At 40.9% G+C, this 26,397-nt stretch overlaps 1 protein-coding gene across 5 annotated transcripts in view; it reads left to right on the top strand.

Moving 5' to 3' along the window:
• The window catches only part of ABCA9 (ATP binding cassette subfamily A member 9), a 78,947-nt gene extending 64,293 nt beyond the window's left edge, over nucleotides 1-14,654 (top strand). For all 5 annotated transcript variants that reach the window (XM_049859328.1, XM_049859327.1, XM_049859329.1 and 2 more), the window contains 9 exons: nucleotides 293-384; nucleotides 4,836-4,996; nucleotides 5,421-5,496; nucleotides 5,567-5,661; nucleotides 6,898-7,017; nucleotides 7,228-7,368; nucleotides 8,959-9,038; nucleotides 13,039-13,094; nucleotides 13,222-14,654. In XM_049859328.1, the coding sequence (XP_049715285.1) occupies nucleotides 293-384; nucleotides 4,836-4,996; nucleotides 5,421-5,496; nucleotides 5,567-5,661; nucleotides 6,898-7,017; nucleotides 7,228-7,368; nucleotides 8,959-9,038; nucleotides 13,039-13,094; nucleotides 13,222-13,320 (920 nt within the window). In that variant the 3' untranslated portion in view covers nucleotides 13,321-14,654. The remainder of the gene's footprint in view (nucleotides 1-292; nucleotides 385-4,835; nucleotides 4,997-5,420; nucleotides 5,497-5,566; nucleotides 5,662-6,897; nucleotides 7,018-7,227; nucleotides 7,369-8,958; nucleotides 9,039-13,038; nucleotides 13,095-13,221) is intronic.
• The last annotated feature ends 11,743 nt before the right edge of the window (nucleotides 14,655-26,397 follow it).

The raw sequence follows: 26,397 nt of genomic DNA, 5'->3' as shown, positions 1-26,397 counted from the left end.
TGGCAGTGTTGGAAAGTGGCAAAGGGTTTTGGAATCAGGATTTGTTTCCAAATTCCGGCTCAGCCTCGAACTGGCTGCGTGATGTTGGACAAGTTTTCCTGTTTAAGCCTGAGTTTCCTCACCTATAAAATGAAGTTAATAATAACTCTTAGGAAGGTAGGGGTGTGTGTGAAGAATAAATGAAGCAATGCACATTCGACACAGTGCTTGGCACACAGTGAGTGCTCGAAAGGCATTTTGTGTATTTATTTTGTTATTTTTGAAGTTATAATTCTGAATGTACCTCTTTCAGGTGAAATTATAGGGCTGCTAGGACACAATGGAGCTGGCAAAAGCACAACTATTAAGATGATAACTGGAGACACAAAACCAACTGCCGGCCAGGTAGGTAACACATGAGAAATATCATGGCTAATGAGGCCTAGCACCAACCTTTCTACAATAAATAATGATTATAATCTTAAAAATACATAGATGATCCTTTCTTATTAAACAATATGATTTATGCATGAAAGGAAGAATATTAATCAAAAATTTCTCTCTTTCACGCCAAAATTAGTTAGTTGAAGAGAAGGGATACATATTATTTATACTATGTTGTTATTGTTGTTGTTAGCTGCCATCAAGTCAATTCTGACTCGTGGTGACCTCATGCGTGCCGAGTAGAACTTCTCCACAGGGTTTTCAAGCCTGTGACCTTTTGAAAGCAGATTACCAGGCCTATCTTCAGAGGCACCTTTAGACATTAAAAGGAAATATGTGTTCTCTGAGTTTGGAGATGTTTATTTTTCAACTGAAGGATATGAAGGACTTGTTGAATCAAATTGACTTACCCTTAGTTACACCAGAAACCATTGTCATAATAATGGCAAACTCTATATATGTGGCCACAGAGTCATGGATCTTTTTATTTAATAACTGGTCTCTTACCTGTATGCCATGATTATTATTTGCAACTTGTGTGACTGTAACAGTTCACTAGTAATTAAGACTTTCTAGGTCTTCACAGAGAGCCTATGGAAACAGGAGCTCACATATAATTATTGGGTATCTCCTGGCCCAACTGATGTAATGCTGCAACCAGTAATAGTGCATAAATTGAGCAGCTGAGGTTGTTATCACAGATACAATGAAGTTCATGAAGCACAGTAATGATGCTGGGTTAGTGTTAATAGAGCCAGGATATGTTAAGACAACAGATCATAGTTAGAGAAAAACGAATAGTTTTCCAAATTCTAAAGAGAAAACTAGAATAATGTCTGAATAGCACTTGGTGGTATGTCTAGGTCATGTTGGGCAAATTCATTGGACAGAGGTCGAAAGGAATATGACTTTAAAGGGGAGATGACATTGACATTTGACAAAAGGTCAAGGTCTGAGTGGGTTTTCATGAAGAGAAGTTGCACAGCCGTGTTGGCTGATTACTACAGAGGTTTCCAAAATTGTCTTTCCATTTTCATTCGTGCCCACACAACAGCCAGAGCAATTTTTTAAAATGCAAATCAGGTCATGTCACTCTCCTGCTTACAATACCTCCATTAGAATTAATTCAAAATTCTTACCATGGCCAAGGAAGGCACGGCTTGACCTAGCCTCTGCCTCCCATGTCCACCTTTCACACCAGTCTCTCCCCCTTGCTCATATCAGCCTTATGTTGCCTTCCCACCATAGGATCTTTGGGTGTTTGATCTTCCTGTGACTAGAGTACCTTCCCTCGGCTCTTTACATGGTTGACGATCCCCTTCTTAAAATATACATCACCAAAGGGGCTTTTCCTGACTACACTCTTAGCTAACTTGTGTTGTTGTTACAAAAAAAAAAAAAAAAACCCGTTGCCATCAAGTCAATTCTGACTGATAGCAACCATACAGTACTGCCCCATATGGTTTCCAAGGAGAGTGCCTGGTGGAGTTGAACTGCCAACCTTTTGGTTAGCAGCCATAGGTCTTAACCACTATGCCACCAGAGTTTCCTTTTTGTTGTTAGGTGCTTTCAAGTCAGTTCTGACTCATAGTGACCCTGTGTGCAACAGAATGAAACACTGCCTGGTCCTGCGCCATCCTCACAATCATTGTTATGCTTTGAGCCCATTGCTGCAGCCACTGTGTCAATCCATTTCTTTGTGGGTCTTCCTTTTTTTCACTGACCTTCTATTCTACCAAGCTTGATGTCCTTCTCCAGGGACTGATTTCTCCTCATAACATGCCCAAAGTATGTGAGACATAATCTCACTATCCTTGCTTCTAAGGAGCATTCTGGCTGTACGTCGTCCAAGACAGATCTGTTTGTTTTTTTGGCAGTCCATGGTATATTCAATATTCTTTGCCAACAACATAATTCAAAGGCATAATTCATCTTCCATCTTCCTTATTTGTTGTCAGCTTTCGCGTGTGTATGAGAGGATTGAAAACACCATGGCTTGGGTCAGGTGCACCTTTGTCTTCAAGGTGACATCTTTGCTTTTTAACACATTAAAAAGATCTTTTGCAGCAGATTTGCCCAATGCAATATGTTGTTTGATTTCTTGACTGCTGCCTCCATCGGTGTTGGTTGTGGATCCAAGTAAAATGAAATCCTTGACAACCTCAATCTTTTCTCCATTTATTATGATATTGCTTACTGGTCCATTTGTGAGGATTTTTATTTTCTTTATGTCAAGGTGTAATCCATATAGAAGGTTGTGGTCTTTGATCTTCATCAGTAAGTGCTTCAAGTCCTCTTCACTTTCAGCAAGCAAGATTGTGTCATCTGCATAACGCAGGTTGTTAATGAGTCTTCCTCCAGTCCTGATGCCCCATTCTTTTGATATAGTCCAGCTTCTCGGATTATCTGCTCAGATTGAATAAGTATGGTGAAAAGATACAACCCTGACGCACACCTTTCCTGACTTTAAACCGTGCAGTATCCCCTTGTTCCATTTGAGCGACTGCCTCTTGAACTACCTACAGGTTCTTTACGAGCACAATTAAGTGTTTTGGAATTCACATTCTTCAAAATGTTATCCATGATTTGTTATGATCCACACAGTCAAGTGCCCTTGCATGGTCAATAAAACACAGGTAAACATCTTTCTGGTATTCTCTGCTTTCAGCCAGGATCCCTCTGACATTAGCAACGATATCCCTGGTTCCACGTCGTCTTCTGAATCTGGCTCGAATTTCTGTCAATATACTGGTATAGCCTCTTTTGAATGATCTTCTGCAAAATTTTACTTGCCTGTGATATTAATGGTATTGCACGATAATTTCCATATTCAGTTGGATCACTTTTCTTGAGGATAGGCATAAATATGGATCTCTTCCAGCTGGTTGGCCAGGTAGTTGTCTTCGAAATTTCTTGGCATAGATGAGCGAGCACCTCCAGCGCTGCATCCATTTGTTGAAACATCTCAGTTGGTGTTCTGTCAACTCCTGGAGCCTTGGTTTTACCAATGCCTTCAGTGCAGTGCAGCTTAGACTTCTTCCTTCAATACCATGGGTTCCTGACTTAGATTTTCCCTATTATTCTTTAAAAAAAAAAAAAAAAAACCCGTTGCTATCGAGTCGATTGCGACTCATAGTGGCCCTACAGGACAGAGTAGAGCTGCCCTATAACGTTTCCAAGGAGTGCCTGGTGGATTTGAACTACTGACCTTTTGGTTAGCAGCCATAGCTCTTAACTACTACGCCACAGGGTTTCCTCTTATTCTTCTTTAGCACACCTATATCCTTAAAAGCATTAACAAAGACTGTGATTAATATATGTGTTTATTTTCTGTTTTCTCTCTCCAGGTTGAAATTTCTGTGAGACAAGGTTAACTATTTCTCTTCTCCTTTGTAGTAGGGAGAGACAATATAGCATGGGGGTCAAGGGTGTGAATTCTGAAGCTACAGCCAAGTTTCAAATCCCAGGTGTACCTTGTGTGACTTTGTTCAAGTTTCTTACTCTATGCATATCTTAGTTTTATCATTTTTAAAGCAAGGATGATAAAAGAAAAAAGTAGTTTATCATTTGTAAAACAGGGACAATAAAAATAATATCTGCTTTAGTTTTCTTATATGTGAAACAAGGATGATAAAAATTATAACTAACTCATATAGTTGTAAGGATAATGTAATTAAACACATATAAAATGCTTAGATTCTGGCTCATAGCAAGTACTGGGTACATATTAGCTATGATCTATAGCATAGTGCATGGCTTGTAATAATAATCAATGGTATCAGGTTTTTACTGGCTACCATGTGCCAGGCATAGTGGCAAGAGTTTTTCATTTATTACCTTAATTCAGGGTTTCCCCACCATGGCATTATTGACATTTGGAGACAAGGACTACTAATTCTTTGCAATGGGGAGCTGTCCTATGTGTTATACAATGTTTAATAGCATCCTTGGCTCCTGCACACTAGATATTAATAATACACTTTCCCAATTGTAACAACCAAAATGTCACCAGTCCTTGTCTAATGTCCCCTACGGGGGATGAGGAGTGGGAAAGTGGGGGGGATTGCCACTCCTTAAGAACCACTGCCTTATTTAATCCTCACAATAAACTTGTGAGATAGGTTCTATAACTACAGACATTTTACCAGTGGAAAAAGGAAATCAATTCAAGCAACAGACGACCAATAAACAACCTTGAATTTGATAATGATGATGACATTGGTAATAAACTCTAAATTATAATGGAGAAATATAACAGTGTGGGATATCTGACTTTGCAATTATTAAGGTTTTAGGGCTAAGTGATTACTTATTTTTTACTGCTAGCACCCATGGGTATGAAGAGGAGGGTATCACTGAAACACACACACACATAATTTTGGGCAGAATCTTAGAATGAACTCTTTGTGTAGGTGATTTTGAAAGGCAGCAGTGGAGAGGACACCATCGGGTTCCTGGGGTACTGTCCTCAGGAGAACGCACTGTGGCCCAACCTGACGGTGAGAGAGCATCTGGAGGTATATGCGGCCGTGAAGGGGCTGAGGAAAGGAGATGCCATGACCGCCATTACACGGTACCCCCGGGAGCTACACTTGTCATATGTTGTGGTGGAGGGAGGTGTGATAGTAGTGATGTTCACCCAGAATTAAAGGAGAAAGATTTTAATTTATGACCTCACGTTTGTGGAGTAAGACTTGGTCATCTGGAACCCAATCCACTGTTATTGGTTTCTCTCACATTAAGCATGGGGAGAAAAAGTTTATTAATTATTCTTAATATGGAAAAAAAAGTCATTGAAAATACGAGTTTGACAACCAGGAAAGGGTGATAAAGCATTCTATGTGGCCTCAATTTTGTGACCACTCTGATTGCTGTTTAAAAATTTTTTCCACTATAACTTTTGTTCTGATTTGCACATTCTCCCCTATACATTCTCCACTGTTCAGGGGGGATGTAGGCTTCATTGACTTGTCCTTTTTTTTTCTTCTTTAAATCAGGTTAGTGGATGCGCTCAAGCTGCAGGACCAGCTGAAGGTGCCCGTGAAGACCTTGTCGGAGGGGATGAAGAGGAAGGTGCGTGCAGGGCTCAGGGTCACTCTGCGCCCTGAGCAGACAGGGCCCAATGCTGCTCCTCTCCTTCCAGCTGTGCTTCGTGCTGAGCATCCTGGGCAGCCCGGCGGTGGTGCTTCTGGACGAGCCGTCCACGGGGATGGACCCTGAAGGGCAGCAGCAGATGTGGTGAGGAAGCCATCATGAGTGTTATTTAGCATCATTTGTAGTGACCCTGCAGTGAGCTGAATGGCGGCCTCCATAAGATATATCCACATCCTAATCCCTGGACCTGTGAGTGTTACCTTACTGGGAAAAGGAGTTGTTGCAGATGTAATTAAGTGAAGGATCTGGGGATAAGGAGATAATCCTGGATTATCTGAGTGGGCCCTAAATCCAATGACAAGTGTCTTTACAAGAGAGAGGCAGAGGGAAATTATACAGTCGGCAATGTGACCACAGAAGCAGAGACTGGAGCGATGCAGCCACAGCCCAGAGATGCCTGAAGCCACTAGAAGCTGGAAGAGGCAAAGAATTGTTTCTCTCCTAGAGGCTCCAGGGAGCGTGCGGCCCTGACAACACCTTGATTTGGGGCTTCTGCCCTCCAGAATCGCGAGAAAATAAATCTCTATTGTTTTAAGCAACCAAGTTTGCAGTAATTCGTTACTACAGCCACCGGAAACTAACAGAAAACCTAAGTGAATGTATTCATCTTGTAATAACCGACCTTCCAAAGTGTCGTTTACTTATAAAGTGAAAGAGACCCACATTATCAGAAAAAGCGACGTTAAGGGAAAAAAATAATCATCTACTGTTATCGCACAGCCAGTTTTCACTGAGGAGAAAAGGAAATATTTTAAGAACCTGTTACTCTAAGAACTTTGTTTTCTCTTTAGGCCCTCTGTGTATGCAGGGTGCATTTTTATACTTAGTCAAATCAGTCTAGCATTAAGTTTGAAATCTTTCTTAAACATCACCTGGGACTCAGTTGCTATTAAGGACAAAAAAAAAAAAAAGAAACAGCCTATGCCCTCAATATACTCTAATTAGGCAATTTCTAAAATCTGTCATTTTGTAACTTTAATGTATATATTTTTTAGTTGGTTCTCTTCACCCTCCCTCTGTTTTCCCACTACCTTCTCAGAAATATTCTTGAAAGTCAACTTTTTTCTTTCCAAACCATCTTTTACCCAACATTATTTTCCACATTCAATCCAATTCATGTTCATGGTTATAAACCCTAACCAAGTAAGTTCTGTTATTTCCAAGCCTGTCACCCCTCCAAAAATCCTTTCTTTGTCTAGTCTGAATTTACTAGGTGTTTTAAACGTGTTCACTGAAATTTTCCTTGTATATATATATATATATTTCCAGAACCCCTTGAGCATTTTCTTTGATTGGCATTTTCCCTAAACCTAAATTCAGGCAGGCGATCCGGGCCACCATCAGAAACACGGAGCAGGGCGCCCTCCTGACCACACACTACATGGCCGAGGCCGAGGCTGTGTGTGACCGCGTGGCCATCATGCTGTCTGGGAGGCTCAGGTGGGTGCCCATCCAGAACTGCCCTGGGTCCCCAGGGAGCAGGATGGGGAGAGTTTCTCTATAGAGACGGAGAGGTCACTGGGGTCTGCAGAAGCTACTGCTAACAGTGAGGACCTGTAGGCCACGTTAGCGGCGGATCATGGGTCCCAGGTCTTGTATTCTACGTCTTGTTCTCCTTTCTGCTATGGCTTCTTCCTCCTCCTGCCCCAGATGTATCGGTTCCATCCAACACCTGAAAAGCAAGTTTGGTAAAGATTACCTGCTGGAGTTGAAGGTGAAGCCCCCCTCACAGGTGGAGCCCCTCCATGCAGAGATTCTGAGGCTCTTCCCCCAGGCTGCTCGGCAGGAGAGGTAAACAAAGGCGTTGTTTTGTTTTTTTGGCATGGTGACAAAAAAGATAAGCCTTATTCCCTCATTACTTTTTTTTTTTAAACTATGGTAATTGTGAGTACTTTAACTCCTAAAGAAAGGCCCAATTCCATGGAATAGCACAGGATAGAGGCAAGAGAGCGAAGCGCTGATTTAGAAGCTGATTTTAGTAAGAGAATGAACATTTGTGAGGCCTCTAGACATTGGTACTTCACTCCTGTGGCCTCAATTAGTGCTCCCAGAGGCCGTTCCTACAGGGTAAAACCATCCCCATTAAAAAAACCACCCATGCCCCAGTCTCAGGCATCAAAACTCAGACAATGCTGTCTCTTATCATTTTTGTTATCGATATCAGCACTTGAGGCTCAGGTAGGTTAAAAAAAAAACAAACCCATTGCCGTCAAGTAGATTCCAACTCATAGTTGACTCTATAGGACAGGATAGAACTGCCCCATAGAGTTTCCCAGGAGCACCTGATGGATTCGAACTGCCGACCTTTTGGTTAGCGGCCGTAGCTCTTAAGCACTATGCCACCAGGGTTTCCTCAGGTAGGTTAAAAAAAAAAAATAGGTAAGGCCAAATGACTAGTGATGGAGTTAGGAGGTGAATCAAGTTCTTTTTTTTTTTTTTATTCTGATAAAATGTACGTAACATAAACTTTACCATTTTAATCATTTTTGAGTGTACAATTCAGTGGCTTTAAGTACATTCACAATGTTGTTTAACAATCAGTATTATCTATTTCCAGATCTTTCATATCACCCCAAATAGAAATTCTATACCCGTCAAACAATAACTCCCCATTACTCCCTCCTTCTACTCCCTGGTAGCCTCTATTCTACTTTCTGTCTCTATGCATTTGCCTGTCCTACGTATTTCAAGTAAGTGGAATCGTACACTATTTGTCTTTTTCTGTCTGACTTATTTCAGTTAGCATAGTATCTGCAAAGTTCATCCACATCGTAGCATGTATCAGAACTTCATTCCTTTTCATGGCTGCATAATGTGTCATCAGGAGCCCTGGTGGCACAGTGGTTAAGCGCTCAGCTGCTAACCAAAAAGTTGGTGATTCGAGCCCACTGGCTGCTCCATGGGAGAAAGACGTGGCAGTCTGCTTCTGTAAAGATTTACAGCCTTGGAAACCCTATGGGGCAGTTCTACTCTGTCCTATAGGGTCAATAGGAGTTGGAATTGACTTGAATGCAAACTGTTTTTTGTTTTTTTTTTTAACATTTCATTGTATGGCTATACCACATTTTGTTTATTCATTCATCTGCTTTTACTTAAAGCTCTCTTCTCACTGAGAATGAAGGGTGATAAGTAATTCTGCCTTTTCCTTTCTTGAGACTTAGCCACTATCAGTGTTCTTGCCTTTGTCCTCCAATTTCCCTTTCAGTAAATTGATTTCCAGTTATTAAAGAGCACTCATATTATATTTGTCTCCAACACCATACAGATACATATGTTTAAACTAATCATTAATGAGAGCATTGCTCTTTTTTCAGATATGCATCCATCAGTGGTTTTGACCTTGAAACCCAGAGGTCAGCCTCACTCTCTTTCTCCTCCCAGGTACTCCTCCCTGATGGTCTATAAGTTGCCGGTGGAGGACGTGCAGCCTTTATCCCAGGCTTTCTTCAAATTAGAGACAGGTAAGAGTGACTGCTTTGAAAGAAGACTCTGGCAGACAGATGAATTCAAACCTTAAATGAAACCAGTATGATCAATACAGGGACACAGTTGCAATATTATGTAATAAGTTAATTGTTAAGACTTCTAATTCAGGGGTCCTCAACCACAGATAATTTGGCAATGTCTGGAGATATTTTTGCTTGTCACAACTGCAGGAGGTGGGGGTGGGGTATGCTACTGGCCTTTAGTGGCCAGAGGCCAGGGTTGCTGCTAAACATCCTACAATGCATAGGTCAACCCCCCGCAACAAAGAATTATCCAATCCCGAAAGTCAGTAGTGCTGAGATTGAGAAACCTTATTATAACTGAATGAGGCTCTGGAGAGAAGAAACCACTGCACTGGCATTTGGGGTACTGAATATTTACAAAATTATAGAAACAAAAACAATAAAAATTTATTTTTGTCACTATGTACTTTTTATAGTATTAGACTGCCGATAAGGAGGTTTCTCTCTGTTCAGGTGGGCTAAGCCATCATTCTCTTTAGGCTTTTGGATTTTGGTCTTTGCATACTGCACTGACTGATCATGGACTTAATTTTCACCTGCCATGTTAGCGCATGAACGCTGATAAGCTGAGAGTCCACCCCGTGCCTCTTTTGATCCCTACTTTCTTGTTTCTCATTTGCCCCTAATCAGAGACCCTAGTTCTTAAAGATAGTCTTCTCTGACTCCTTGTGACAGGGTTAAGGTCACCCCAGATACGTTTTCTTTTCAGTCTCTAGTCCTGCTGCTCCCCCTTACTCTGTTGTCTGTGTGGTCATTTTCTGCATTGACCAGGCTGACCTAGTGGTCAGTTCTCCTTGCAGACTGCTGCATCATTGCAGTGGGACGGATTCTCAATGGACTCTGATCAAGAGGCAGCACTTTATAACCTATTAGGGACAGGGAGGGAGATGTTCTAGGAAGGCTGTCTTCCTAAAATACCATGGAGCCTTTTCTCAAAAAGCCTTTCAATGTTTCCCTTTCAAAAATATTCCCTCTCACTTCAAATTCCTTCCGTTGTCCTTAATTTGCTAAAACTGTGGTTGTCATTTAGGGGAAACAAAAGAAAACCTTTTTATCACTGTTTTCTGTTGCACTAGGTGAAGATTGCACAAAGTGTGAAATATGGAAACATAAACTAGCATTTTTTTCTCCAAATGTTGTTTAGACACAGTGAAATTCTCAGCAGCAGTGCATTTATCAAATGAGGTGGGCTCCGTAGCCTGCAAGCACAATGCACACCCCGTGAGTCTTGCTACATAAATTCATTCTTCTGTACTACCAGATTACTGCTGGACAATGTGAGCTCCAGCAAGTCTCCCCCATCACATGCTACCTCCAGGTCAGATCTGCCTTAGGCTTGGAGACCTGCAGTTAGAGAAAGAGCACATGGCCACTTTCTCCGTCTCCTTACCCTATTCCTGCCCTACTCATAAACTGATGTTTGGGTGTCTCTAAACCCAAACCAAACCCACTGCTGTCTAGCCAATTCTGACTCACAGGAACCCTGCAGGGAAGGGTAGAACTGCCCCACAGGATTTCTAAGGCTGTAACCTTTACAGAAGTGGACTGCCACATCTTTCTTCCGTGGAGCAGCTGGTGGGTTTGAACTGGTGACCTTTTGGTTAGCAGTCGATTGCTTAACCACTGCACCACCAGGGCTCCTTAGGGGAGGAAGGGAGGAGAGATAATATGGTAGCAAAGTCTGACTTGCTCACTAGAGGTGTGATATGGCTTCATGGCCTCCTGTGTTGAGATGGACAATTGCTGCATCATTCTTTCATGAGGCGTGTTTGCAGGTTCCTTGATGACCCCTCTGTCTTCTCATCTGTAACCTCTAACTTCAGCTCCTTGGGTTGGTGTGGGTGATGCCTCCTCCTCTTGGACATTTGTAACCAATTTGCAGCCCTTAGACCCCATACTTGGAATCACCTTTCCCTGCCAGGCAGTCCCCTTGAGGTTTGTCCCCTTTGAAGGCCATAAGAGGCACACAAGCATCTTTTGCTTCCCCAAATTCTGAGCATACAGGGAAGCCAGCCATCTGCAGTATTTCTTCCTTGCATTTTTCCAGACATGAGTTATGGGCCAATCCCCATGTCCAAAAATTGCAGGCCAACCCCACCACATTCCCTGTCCACAGACAGGAGAAAGGAAATGCCTCAACTTTCTCTCTAAAAGAAGCCTTTGCTCTCCAGTCTTACCTTTCAATTCATTATTTCCCTCCTCTTATGTACCTACCTACAAGCAAGTGGTCGCCATGGTTTCAGGGGACATCTAGGTCAATTGGCGTAACAAAATGTATTAAGAAAACATTCTGCATCCCACTTTTGTGAGTGGCGTCTGGGGTCTTAAATGCTAGCAAGCAGCCATCTAAGATGCATCAATTGGCCTCAACCTACATGGAGCAAAGGAGAATGAAGAACGCCAAAGACATAAGGTAAAGATGAGCCCAAGAGACAGAAATGGTCACTTAAACCAGAAACTACACCAGTCTGAGACCAGAAGAACTAGATGGTGCCTGGCTATAACTGATGACTGCCCCGACCGGGAACACAACTAAAAATCCCTGATGGAGCAGAACAGTGGGATAAAAAAAAAAAAAAAGTGGGATACAGACCTCAAATTCTTATAAAAAGAACAGACTTAATGGTCTGACTGAGACTAGAGGGATCCTGAAGGTCATGGTCCCTGGACCTTCTGTTAGCCCAAAACTGGAACCATTCCTGAAGCCAACTTTTCAGACAGGGATTGGACTGAACTATAAGACAGAAATTGATATTGGTGAGGAGTGAGCTTCTTGGCACAAGTAGACACATGAGACTATGTGGGCAGTGCCTGTCTGGAGGGGAGATGAGAAGGCATAGGGGGATAGAAGCTGGCTGAATGGACACGGGAATACAGGATGGAGAGAAGGAATGTGCTGTCTCATTAGGGCGAGACCACCTAGGAGTATATATCAAGGTGTATATAAGTTTTTGTATGAGAGACTGACTGGATTTGTAAACTTTCACTTAAAGCACAATTAAAAAAAAAGAGAGAGAGAGAGAGTGGTCTGAGTCATAGGGCAAATTGGTAACAGATGGTAAACTCAAAATAGGATAATTCAAGGAAGTTTTGTTTATAAAGGAACTGTTTGCAAAGGTACAAGGAACAGTGTAATTACCGGAGGCAGGCTGTAACCATTCCTCAGTTTGAAGGGTTTAAGAAAGGAAGCACTGACTGGAACCTGGGAGTAGAGTCATATAGAAATTGCCACCAGAGAGAAACAGGACCTTCAATCCAGGGACACAGCCGGTCTCAGGGAGTCAGTGAAAGGAATAAATGCCTTGAACCCACCACTTCTCTGTCCCTCCTGCTAGGCTCTTTGGTGGTAGATCCTACCAGGAGGAACCGTTTAAGTCAGTTGTGAGTACAGAAAACAGGATAGAGAAGAAGTAGGACCACGTGGAAGGGCACATGGTAATTTTTCAGCACAGAGGGCACCATCTCTTAGCTCATCCCGCATAGGTGGTCTGGAACCCCTTATGTTGTTTCCCACTCTTAATGGCGTCTCTACTGGAACTCTAGGATAATGGGAGAGTATTTCCACATGTTATATGACTGTGGAGCCCTTAAAAATACGTAGATGATCCTTTCTTGGAGCCGTGGTGGCTCAGTGGTTAAGAGCTTGGCTGCTAACCAAAAGGTTGGCAGTTCGAATCCACCAGTCCTCCTTGGAAACCCAATGGGGCAGTTCTACCCTGTCCTATAGGGTCACTATGAGTCGGAATTGATGCAACTGCAGTGGGTTTGGATTTACATATATATATATATATGACGATAGGGTGATTTTGCATTCTCATATTTGGTCAAAGAATATTTATTACCTTATCTGTTATATTTAAGATCTACTTGTATTTATTTTTTGTACATGACTTGGTAAAACTGTTTGAATAGAAATTATATGAACCTCTAACATAAGTTCATCCTTGTGTAGTGAAGCAGAGATTCAACCTGGAGGAGTACAGCCTGTCTCAGTCCACCCTGGAGCAGGTGGGTCAGTTTAGTTACATTCTATCAGCCACATGGCTGTAATGGATCAGAAAGCATCTTCTTCCCACTCACTTGGAGCTACAGGAGATCACGTGACAGCCTTCTCTATTCCTTTCACCCCTTTCAGATTTTCCTGGAACTCTCCAAGGAGCAGGAACTAGATGGTTTTGATGAAGAACTTGATCCCTCAGTGAAGTGGAAGCTTCTCCCCCAGGAAGAGCCTTAAAGACCCCAAACACTCAATGATGCTGTTTAAGCCTAAGAGTTTTTTTTAAGACAATATTTTATAGCATTAATATACCTTATCTCAGATATGGTACAAAATACTTTTGAAATTCTTATCATAGTCTACTCAGTAATATTAATTATAGTGGAAGGAGAAAGGGTTGGGATAAAGTCAGTGAGAGCCATGATAGGGTATGGGATTAAGGCAGACGGTGTAGCCTCTGTGTCTGTAACTGACTGACCATGTTCTATACAGCATAACATTTACAAAAACATTTACTATAGAATTGTTTATATCTCTGAGGATGATACAGAGTTGGTTGAATTTTCTCTGAGCTTCAAAATATTGAATGCTTTCTTACCTTTTTTGGTTAGGCAACGTGCAAATGAAGACATGTGCAGGTTTTGGGAAGAGTCAATTGATCACACGGCAACACAGTACTTGCTTTTTGTCATTCACTTATTTTTTTTTAAGTTTTCCTTGATTCACTGATCTTCCTTTTCTGTCATTTTTTTAGGTTTTAGATGTCAAGTTTGTGTTTTGTCTGTTGGGTCTATAATGGAAAATTGAAACTTGTTGACATAAATAATTGCAGTAAGAATTTGAATGGTCAAGTTGATAAAAATTCTAAAATACAAAATACATAGCCAACATTAAATCTTGAAACATATTTCTGATTTTATATGTTTTCTTTAGATGCAAGGGTCTACTATTAGGCAAAGCACTAAAACTTTATCATTCTTAATTTCCTATATCTATATATGTTGTGGAAACCCTGGTGGCATAGTGGTTAAGTGCTACAGCTGCTAACCAAGAGGTCGGCAGTTCAAATCTGCCAGGCGATCCTTGGAAACTCTATGGGGCAGTCCTACTCAGTCCTATAGGGTCGCTGTGAGTCAGAATCAACTCGACGGCTCCGGGTTTGGTTGGGGTTTTTATATATATATATATATATTGCATCCTATTTTATCCAACTAAGAACCCTGTAAATGTGAAACCTTAAAATAATCACAAGATAATTGGACACTCTTATTTAGGTAAGTTCTTGTTATGGTTTCTAGCTAATTGAACATAGGAAGGAAGATGTGTGAGGACCTTCACTTTGATTTTAGTTGCTTCTACAACTAAAATCTACATTGTCCTAGTTTATGAAATTTTGTATCTTCGTAGTTTATGAAAATACCACTGTCAACATTTAGAATATTCATATATGACCTTGGGCAAATTATTTACTCTAGAAGAGCTCCAAAATCCTTATTTTAAGAAGGAGACATTAATACTGGACCTACTGACTCACTTGATTTTCATGAGACACAAATGTGTTGTTACAAATAAAGATGTTGAAAACTATAGTGTGCTTTACTTACGTTATTAGTAGAGTAGTACTCCTTGTAATGAGCCAAAGTGCCAAAGGCTCTGCTGTTATAGTTATATGTGAGGCTTGCTTCTTAAACAGGACATGGCTTTCTAAGTCTTTATCCTACTGCACTAATGATCTTCTAGACTCAGGACTTTAGTGTGCACTTTTCAATAAGAAAATGTTGACGTGTGATATTCTGGGAATTAGCCAAGGGATACATTTGTAGGCTGGGTTCTCTAGAGAGAAGCAAACCAGTGAAGCATATGTGTGTGTGTGTGTGTGTGTGTGTGTGTATATATATATATGTGGCTCATGCAGTTATAAAGGCTTGCAAGTCCCAAATCTGTGGGTCAGACATCAGGCTGGAGGCTTCTCCTGATTTATGTAGCTGCAGGGGCTGACGAACCCAAGATCAGCAGGTCAGCTGGCAGGCTGCTGGCTCATAGGCTGTAGAGGCTGACAAATCCCAAGATCGGCAGGCAATAAGGCAGGCCACTGACTCAAGTCCCAAGAATCTGAGGTCAGATATCGACGAGCCAGATGCAGGCTCCAGAAGGAGCAGAAGCCAGTGATCTTTGCCAGAACGTCCATATATATTGGATGCAGGCCACACCCCCTGAGGAAACTCCCCTTACAACTGATTGTCTGATCACATGGGATCATATCATGAAGGTGACAACATTATATGACAAAATGAACGACAACTATGTCATTACATAACTGCCAAATTACATCATTACATAACTGCCAAACCTCTGAGAATCATGGCCCAGCCAAGTTGACACACAACCTTAACCATCACAGACAGATTATTTTTGCCTTCTGAAAATATGTCCCCCAAACTAAGAAATGAACAAGCATGCAATTTTCTCAGTGAGAGTTTGTTAAGTAGAGGATTTATACCTAACAGTCCTGTAAAAAGAAATAGTAAATTTGAGTCACATAGAATTTCAGATCCGCAATAATTTCAGAAGCGTGGTACAGTAATGGCAATAGTATTCTCATTTTAATACGACAAGAGTACACATATATTTGCAGATTCTGTGCATATATTGATTATTTTATTCAGGTGTCACAAAAACCCTGCAAATAATTATTTTTATTCTTAATGATCACTGTGGTAGGCAGAATTTCTGAAATGATCTACCAAAGGAAACAAACGTTCTTCCCTAATATTCTGAGCCTGTTAATATGATGTGATATCACTACCATGATGGTATTACGTTGTATGGAACGTTTGACCTTAAGATAGAAAGATTATCTGAGTGGGTTTGATCAAATCACATGAGCTCTTAAACAGAGAGAGCTTTCAGAAATCTGGTTGGTAGCAGAAGTCAGAAATTTGAAACCCAAGGAGGACTCAGTGGGCTGGGGCTGACTTTGAAGATGGGGGTATGGATGTAGAGTGGCTGCTAATGGGCTTGGGGTTTCTATTTGGAGTGATGAAAAGGTTCTAAAATTAGATTGTAGTGCTTGTTTCACAACTCAGTCAATAAATGAAAAACCATGGAATTGTACACTTTACATGAGTGAATTGTATGGTATTTAGATTTTACCAATAAAACTGTTCTTTTTCTTCCTTTTTTTTTTTTTTTTAAAGATCAAGAAAAAGGAGGAGGGATATGAGGGAATGTGAGAAGGCGCCCATGGTTTGCACCTAATAACGATCCGTCATCAGTCAATCCATTATATCTTTAACCAGAACTTGTTTACCTTGTTGCACCGGAAATCTTGTGCTTTGCGGAGGACACTGCTTCTCCTACAACCTTCTCAAATAGTAAACCCACACCATGAGTATTACAGGGATATAAGATGAAGTAGATACTCTCTTTGTTCCACCATGTTACTTCTAGGCTATTTTTCTTTTTCCTCTCTCAAAGACACAAGTTGCTTTAAAGGTTGTGATGAGACAATATCATTCATTTCTTAAGTCATCTACCAATCTCCTGAATACTTCTCTTCATTTTTCAAATATTTTGGCATCTGAATCACATGTGATACTTCTCTTTACCACCACTCCTGACATTATTCTTGGATGCTGAACATTTAAATAGACCACCCATCCAATATTGTAGTTTCTTGGTTCCTGGACCTTCTAACTTCCAATGGTTGTTTCCTTTCTTTTGTCTCAGTAGTTTCCCTCCCCAGCAAAGAGTTATCTGGCCCCAAATGTCAAAAATATTGAGATTGAGAAACCCTGAGATAGAGGAAAGTGCTATGTAAAGATAAACAACATAATGTGATTGAGTGACAGAAAAGGTGGAGGGCAACATTGGGTAGATTAATCAGAAAGGTCCTTTGTGGAAGATATACTGAGAACTCAATGACAAGAAGAAAGCAGCCATGTTGGAATTTGGTGAGAGCTGGACAGGCCAAGAGAAGAGCACATACAGTGGTCTCAAGTCAGAAACATGTTTGAATGTTTAGAGACGATGCTGGAGAAATAGATAGGGGGCAGGTAATGGACACCATTAAACTAAATATAATGGGAAGTCACCAGAGGGAGGCAAGGGAGAATTACGTGATCAGATGCACATTTTTTAAAAAGATGGCACTTGCCTCTGAGTGAAGAATTGATTGTATGCTATTAACTGTGGGTGCAGGGTGATTAGTTAGGAGGTGATGGCAATAGTCTAATTGGCAGATGATAGAGGCTTGGCACAGGGTGGTAGCAGCGGCTATGGAGACAGTGAGTGGATTGGGATATATTTTGAAACTAAAGTTGATAAAATGGGCTGATGGATTGGGTGCAAGGGGTACTGAGCAGAAGAGGGTAGTAAAAGAGGCTTCCTATATTTTAAAAAATTGAACAATTAGAGCGTGATGCTATTTCCGGAAATACAGCAAATGGAGGAAAAAAATAATACGGAAAGCAGGATAGAGTCAGGAATTCACTTTTCAAAGTGTTCAAACCTCATTAGATTACCTGAATCAACATGTCAATCAGAAGGGCCAGAACTCTGGGTAAAAATAAAGGGCTTTTCTCTGACTAAGCTCTTTACTTTCTCTGTTAAAGATGTTGTGTTATGTTTTGAAATTGCCCACTTCCTCTTGAGGCACAGAAAAGTAAAGTTACAAGTATTGGTTTTCCTCTGTAAGACAGCTATTTATAATATGATTCAGCCAGCCAACCAACCAAGTACAGCTGGCACTTCTGTACGTAGGAACTTGCTGAAAGTCAAAAACACAAGTCCAAGAGAGTGGTCACATGTTTGGTCAAATATTTGGAAAGCCAGGGGCATTGAGATCATAACCTCCCTTCAGAAGGCACTCTTAAGGGGAACTTTCAAACCAGCCAAACAGTTATAGCATAATGTAGAGATTTTGTAGAAACCAGGAAGAAATGTGAACTGCTCTAGATATAATGTTACTGGACCTCCAGGTCTTGCTCGAGGTGACACTGCGGCACCGGTGGGTGAAAGCAAAAGAAGAAAAACTTTATTTGGTTGGCCAGGCAAAGGAGCACATTGGGACCCGTGTCGCCAAGATGGCCCTCTAATGAGCAGGCATTGGGTTTATATACAGTGAGGAAACAGACTAGAGGTTGGCTCTTCTTCAGGGTAGTTGGGGGCGTGTCCAGGGGCGTGGTCCATCAGGATTGGTGGACAGCTCCTGTAAAGATGCTGACATCATCCGGTCAGCACAGCAGCACTGGGGCCTTGATGGAGGGGAGATGGCGGCTCAGCCAATCGCCATGCGATGGCTGCCCACCTCAGTAATGAGACCTGAGGACAAACTGAGCTTCTAGATTACCCTCTTAGTATGTTCCCAAAATAAGGTCTTCTGTATTCCGTTTTGTTTGTATAAAACCCCAAAACCAAACCCACTGCCATCAAGTCAATTCCAACTCACAGCGACCCTATAGGACAGAGTAGAACGGCCCCATAGGGTTTCCAAGGAGCGCCTGGTGAAATCAAACTGCTGACTTTTTGGTTAGCTGCTGGACCTGACTGTAGTTAACTACTGCGCCATCAGGTAATTATTAAAAAAACAAAACAAAACCCTTCGTCGTGGAGTGGATTCTGACTCATAGCGAGCCTATAGGACAGAGTAGAACAGCCCCATAGGGTTTCCAAGGAGCGCCTGGTTAGAACTGCTGACCTTTCGGTTAGCAGCTGTAGCTCTTTACCGCTATGCCACCAGGCGACTGTAAATAAGATCCCACATACTAAAAGCCGAACATGTCTGTAGAGATTATTTTTTAAATAGTTAAATGCTTCTGAATATCTGGTGATTTATAATCTACAAGAAAAAGGGTTGGGTTAATAACTATTCTTTTAAAAACAATTTTTGCAACTATTATGTTAAGGCAAAAATGTGAGTATGTGAATAAGTTGAAATTTGCTAATGGATTCATCATCGTGAAGAACTTAAGAAAATCTTGTGAACCCAATGGCAAGTTTAAGTTGTGAGATTTTATGTATGTGTGTATATATACACAGAATGTTTTGTTTTCCTTGCACAGTAATCTGTAGGCATTTTGAATACACTGTTTTTCTAACTGAAATTTTTTCAACAGTAACATTTAGAGCAATGTTTTTAATGCCTCTGCTTCTCTCTCAGGCTTATATTTTTAAAATGTAAGATGCTTTCCTGTATCGTTTACTCTTTGGATACAATGTGTTGCATCAAAAGGAGAAATATGTACTTTTCATTACAAAGGTACTATTTTAAATCCATGTAGTGTGCAGTTCAGAACAATTTGTAACAAGCAGTATTTTCCCACTCTCATGGTGAATTGTAAAGGTTTTCTTCTGACGTTAATAGCATGGCAGGAGAAAAATCAAAACCTTTACAGTTAGAAGCAAACTACTGAAATCGTAATAACAAGTTCATGTTGCTGTTACTTCTGATTCACACAGGATCTAAAGAGCACACGTCTTGGAATGACGGCAGCAAAGTTAACTGGTTTACACTTAAGGGCTGGTTTGCAATGAGAAATCTAAGGAGTTTGGAATTAGAATGGTCTCCAGGCTACTGTTGATGGTGGCTGATTCCATAGTAAGGAGACCACCTTCTCTTCCAGCTCACCCTGTATCATCCTGCACAATCCCTTATAAGTGTTCACACTGACAGGAACAATCCATGGGGGTCCTGGAAGCCCTGTCGTAATGATTTTTTTTGTGGAATAGTATTCCCCTCCTCCAATTGTCACCCCATGGGCCTTCTGGTCCTTTTACTTGGTCTCCTTTCTACTTAGACTTACCTCTCAGCCTCATTCAGCAGCCACGTGTAGGTTCTTCTTCTGGCAGTGCTGTCTGATGTTGCCTTGGATGATACGCCTCGCATTGGAACTGGCCCCTGGTCACCTTTCCCCATCTTCATCTCTAGGAAATAGTGCCTCCCCATGCTTAATCCTGTCTATGAATGGGATGAGGACTTCAGGCGGGGACATACCCACTCCTTATCTCCATATAATAGTTCATGACAACTGTGGGGTCCTGTCTCTGGCCAACATGGTGTAGAGGGAGGAGGTCACTTCCCTCAAATATCAGGACCTAAAAGCCAAATGACAGAGGCCAGGAGGGAGCTGTTGACTTCATGCCTAAAAGTCTCAATCTAGTTATTCAAGTCATACCCCTGGCAGCCTTCTCAGAACACCAATGTTTCTGCTAGAACCAAAACCAAACCAACTCTATTGTGGTTGAGTCAGTTCTGACTCACAGTGACCCTATAGAACAGGGTAGCACTGCCTCATAGGGTTTCCAAGGAGCAGCTGGTGGATTCGAACTGCCGACCTTTTGGTTAGCAGCCATAGCCCTTAACCACTGCACCACCAGGGCTCCTTCTACTAGAAGAACTTTTTTTTTTTTTTGGTCATTCAGCTTAAGCAAATGATTTCCTTATGCAATTAAGAAACAAGTTGCCATGGTTTTCAGGAGAGGCCCAGCAAACCATATTTGGGGAATATTGGTTATTGGGGCTATGGAAAGATGTGAGCATGGATTTTGCACTGAAGCATCTCCTTCTGGGAGATAGTTTGTGCTCCTGTTGCAATAAAAAGCGTGTAAAAACTCCTGCACTAATCTAAGAACCCCCGCCCCCACATCCAGCTAAAAGCCCTTTTGCTACCGGGGGAGAGTGCTAAGGCTGTGATTTGTTGCTTCTACCAGGGGAGGTGGCTGGTATCATGTTGTACTTCCATTTCCTGATTGCAGATTCAAAGGGCTCTTTTCAAAGACCTCCAGATATAAATTCACCTGACACATCGCTGCATCTCTGCACTGCTAATTCCCTCCCCAGTGCCATCTGCCTCCCACCCACCTACCCACACTCAAATCATGAGCGTGCACAAACATACACACACACAAAAGCAGAAGTAGCATTTTGTATCACATTCTTGGAAGTTACAAGTGTTGCTCAAGCTCCTAAGAGTTGGGTGACTGAACCTTCCAAATACCAAGTGCATCCACATCACCTGCGTTTGTATTGACAACACCCCCTTTTCACAGTAGCCACTACTTCCCTGTTTGAACAAGCACCCGCACAACTCCAGCAGACTGTGATCCTTTGGAAGGATTCCATCCTCCCAGAATATTCTACAGCAGTAGTTCTCACACTACTGGTGGTGAAGGCACCATTTTATTTTTTATTTCTAATCTACAGACCCATACGTTTTTTTAAATGCAAAAACGTGCTGCAGTGTCGCAGAAATGTTAAATTGCTACAAAGCCTTCTAAAGCATATCTTTGGGGTTTTTTTTTGCTATTTCTTCAGTGACCAGAAGCCAGGGCTTCGGTCCCTGGACCACGCCTTGAGTGGCACTGCTACAAGTGCACGACGTACAGAGGCTGGAGCTGGCTTCTGTGGCAATAAGCAGCCCTGATCAGGGAAGGTGATAACGGGAAGATGTTATACTCTGGCTCATATTCCATTACAGCTGCATATCCAATCTTGCTCCTAACCAAGACTCCAGAACAATAACAATAAACGCATTACTCCCCATCCACATTTTCTCCCACCCAAGTACACTCATCCCATTTTCCTTACTATGTGTGTACTACTGAAAACATAATCACTCATTTAATAATCCATACTATTTTGGCTATCCCAGGTGATCAATAACAGGAGCTAAAGAAGATAAAACAAAGGTTATAGGTTTTTAATTCGAGGGAAAGCCTATCCAAATCCTAGTTCAGCAGGAGACTCTTCAAATCCACCTGAAGCACAAGTCCCAAAATATCACAGCCTTCCCTTGGTAGCCTGTGTAATCCATTAAAAAGTATAATCAGCTCGTGATTGCCATATTTGTTCTTACGGATCTTAAACATAGAAAGTACAACTAAAATTCCATACAGTAATAACAAGGGCGATGGTCATCGGAAATTCTGCAGAGAGTTAAGGTATGTTGAAGTTTCTTTCTAGTAAGTCAAGAGGATAGAGATAGTAAATAGTGTCAGGCTTTGATAGACTAGTAACGGTTACGTAGGAATGTCCAAAATTTAAGGAAGAATGCTGAAATATTAATAGGGTTCGTTATGGAACTCATCGAAATGTTTCCAAAATTCATGTGGAAGGGTGTATTTGTCAGGGCAGTGTAAACTGCAATAGCAAGTCAACCCCAAATAGTATAATGGTGCAAACAAAATAGAGGATTATTCTTCCTCACAGAAGAGTTCGAGGTAGCTATGTGGATGTCCTTCCTCCAGTGGTGATTTAGGGCATTAGGCTTATCCATCTGTTGGCTCTACCATCTCCTTAGGTATCCAGGGGAAGAGGCTACACTGGACACACCCAGTTCTTAAAAGCCTTGGCTCAGAACTGGTTCACATCACTACTAATCACATTTGCTTGGCAAGATCTCAAATTTATGGCCACAGCTTACTACAAAAGAACTGTGAAATGGAGTGTAGCTATATGTTCAGGAAAAAAAAAAAAAAGGGCAGAAGGGAGAATAATAAAGAACAAAATAAATGTGTTTTGGTGAAGAGCTAACATTCTCAGCCACAGAGGGTTAAGTCCCCACTCAGCCAGAGTAATTTTATTTATTTATTTTTATTGTGGTGGAAATATGTACAACGAAGCATTCACCATCTCAACAATTACTACATGTACTCTTTAGAAACATTAATTACATTCCTCAAGTTGTACAATCATTCTCACTACTCTTTTCCAAAACATTCCACCACCACCAACATAAACTCAATGGTCCAGGGCACTTTTTAAAGAAAGATGTAAGGAGAAGGATCTATCCTGCCATTTGTGGAGGCTTCTTACAAAGCCCTTGTAATTAAGACAGTGTGGCAGGGGTGTACAAAGAGATTAATGGAAAGAGTAGCATGCCTGGAAATGAAAGGGGAGGGGGCATAAAACGTCAGTGAGGAAAGAAAGAACTATTAAGTAAATGGCATTGTGAAAATGAGCTTGATAAATGAAAGAAAAAAAAAGAAGGATCCCTTGTGCCTTCACAAAAATAAACTCCCAGTTGATTAAGGAAATAATTGTGACAAATAGAATTTCAGATCGATTAGAAGGAAGAGTGTATTTTGACTTCCATTAAGGGAAGTGTTTCTGAAGCAGGTCATGCCAAAAAACCAGTCATACACTACAAATTGTTAAATTTGATTAGAAGAAAATGTATCATTTGTTTGTTGTACGGGAGTTTTAAGTGAAGGTGAAGAACGTTAAAGAACTGGTATGTGACTAAAGAAGGGTTCTGAAACAGCAAAACCTAGGAAGGGATATCCAGAATTTATGAAGAACTCTTACAAATACCATTTTTTTTTAAGTCAAATGGAAAAAATGGGCAAGAAATACAAAAAGACAATTCACAAAAGAAGAATTTAAATGAAAAGATGCTTGAGCTCTTTGGAAAGGAATACAAACTCAGGCAGCCGTGAAATACTGTACACATTGACCTGTTAGGCAGGGAATGGTGATATCCAGCGTTGGAGTGGATGTAGGAAGGGTGAATTCTCACAAAGTTCAGGTGGGAGTATAAACAGGCACTCATTTTTAACAGTATATTGGTGAAGAGCTAACATTCTTAGCCACAGAGGGTTAAGACCCTGATGCGCCAGAGCAATTTTATTTATTTATTCTTATTGTGGTGAAATGGAAAACCTGGTAGCATAGTGGTTAAGTGCTACGGCTGCTTATCAAAAGGTCAGCAGTTTGAATCCACCAGGAGCTCCTCGGAAACTCTATGAAGCAGTTCTACTCTCTTCTATAGGGTTGCTATGAGTCGGAACCAACTTGGCAACAGGTTTGGTGTTTTGGGGTTTTTTTTTTTTTTTTTTGGTATTGTGGTGCAAAGATACATAACAAAACATTCACCATCTCAACAATTACTATATGTACACTTCAGAAACATTGATTACATTCCTCAAGTCATGCAACCATTCTCACTATTCTTTTCCAAAACACCCCACCACCATCAACATATTTAAAACTGTGTATGTATATAAAGGAGGTGTGGTGGCACATGGTTAAACCGTTTGGCTGCTAACCAAAAAGTCTTCAGTTTGAACCCGCCAACCACTCCACAGGAGAAAGACGTGGCAGTCTGCTCCATGAAGATTTACAGCCTTGGAAACCCTGTGTGGTTGCTATGAGTCAGAACCATTGCAAGGGCAGTAGGTTTGGTTTGGTTTACATATATATAATTTCCGTACCCTCTAACTCTGCCATGCCTCTTCCAGACACTACATCTAGAGATAGTCTCACACGTGTGCACAAGGGGTCAAAATTATCGTTGATGTGATCTTCTTTACATTGTAAAAAAGCACAGAACCTTCCAGCTCCAAAGCTCTGGTAAGTTTCCTGTTTCAACACTCTCATGTTTTCATAGAAGGAAAGTGGAGATTAAGTTTTCTTCATGGAGAAAAGGGAATTCTGTAGTCGTCCACCATCAGATCAGCATAAATGAAATACATATAAAGAATTAACAAAGAAGCCCTTAAATTGAGTTAGATAAATAAATTTCTGAAAAATTTGTATTTATAGAGGCAGAATCTAAGTTAACTAACAGATATATTAAAATGTATTTATGGAAATAGTATGTGTATTCATTTAAAGTACCAAGTTGAAACAGAGTCTGGGCTGGAGAGGGAAAGAGGAGAGCATCCAGAAATATCAATATATGCTAAAAGTGGAACTCACGTTCTAAGCACATAATTGGAAATGTGACAAAAGGTCGGCAGTTTGAATCCCCGAGCCGCTCCTTGGAAACCCTATGGGGCAATTCTATTATATCCTATAAGGTCGCTATGAGAATCGACTCAATGGCAACGGGTTATGGGTTTTCGTGGTGCAATGGTTAATAGCTTGGCTGCTAACCGAAAGGTTGGTAGTTCAAACCCATCCAGCAGTCCTGTGGAAGAAAGACCTGTTCTTCTATAAAGATTACAACCAAGAAAACTCTATAGGGCAGTTCTGCTCTGTCACATGAGGCTGTCATGAGTTGGAATCAACTCAGTGGCACTCAAAAATAGCAACAAGGGTCATTCTATAGTAACAGAATATGAAAGGGGTTAAAGTACATAGGATATTTGTTGTCCATATCAGGAAAAAGGTGAACCTCATTGTAAAAGTTTTTGGGATAAGAGAGAGGTATGATAATTAGCCATAAAGAAGGATTTCCTAATTCCATGGAAACCCATGCCTTTTTTTTTTTTTTATTGTTGCTGTCATTTGTTTTTCTGTTTTTACCCCAGAGAAGTGGAACATAAACCAAAAAAAAAAAAAAAAAAACCATTGCCATGGAGTCAATTCCGACTCATAGCAACTCTATAGGTAGAAATATTTGCTCGGGAATTGCCATGTACCAGGAAAAGGCCCTGCACATTCACCATCTCATTGAACACGGATTAGTGTCATTTCTGTTTTCCACAGGAGGAAAAGCAGTTTCAAGTAGTTCCATAGAATGCCTGAGATCACAAAGCTGGTATGCAGTAGAGACACAGTCTGAGTCCAAACCTGTCAGATTGGAAAGGCTACTTTTCTTCCAATGTTCATATTTTTTTTCTTGTTTTTCTTTGTATTGATTTTAAGATGAAGAATATCTTCTCTCCCAGATAATCACGTACTAATTACATATCCTAGAAGAGTCTATGAATAACTGTTACATGAGAGAATGAATGAATGATGCTAATATCCATTCTTAGGCCCTTCTTTTCAGTTGAAGATAAAAACGAAAACGACACTTTGGTCCCTCATTCGGCAATCCTGGGGTCTGCTCTATGCTGGTTTCATCTTCGTTATGGCCCTGTTCGTGGCATATTATTAAATATATTTTATTGTTACGTTTTCCCAATTTATTATCCTGACTGACTTCATAGTGGTTTTCACCCTCTTTCTCCTCTGTGATTGTCTTTGGTGAATTGGTGAATTACCTCTCCTTGTGCAGGTTTCATTCTAAGAAACAAGTGTTGCCATCTAATCAGGTTATGACTCTATATGATGCTTTCTGTTTGTTCTGTTTGCATGAAAAAATCTGCAAATGGGAACATTTTGTTGTGTAGTGTTCTATGATGCTAACTTGTAGTACAATTCTATACATACATATATGTATACATATTTTATTATGTTAAAAATAATTGTTAAGGAAACAGAAACCAACTGGATCTTGTTTTTAGATAGCCTGGACTTTCTTAATGAGCTTCTTAGTAAAGAAATCTTTTTTTACTGGCCTGGTCCTCTTCCTTCTCGCTGTTCTTTGGAGGAGTCTGGGATTCACAGTCCTGTACAGACAACTTCCTACAGCCTTGGAGTGAATT

This window comes from Elephas maximus, chromosome 19 (genome assembly GCF_024166365.1).
Source record: "Elephas maximus indicus isolate mEleMax1 chromosome 19, mEleMax1 primary haplotype, whole genome shotgun sequence".
In the NCBI taxonomy this organism is placed as follows: Eukaryota; Metazoa; Chordata; class Mammalia; order Proboscidea; family Elephantidae; genus Elephas; species Elephas maximus.
Note: the sequence above shows the minus strand (reverse complement) of the source record. Positions and strands in the feature narration are given on the sequence as shown.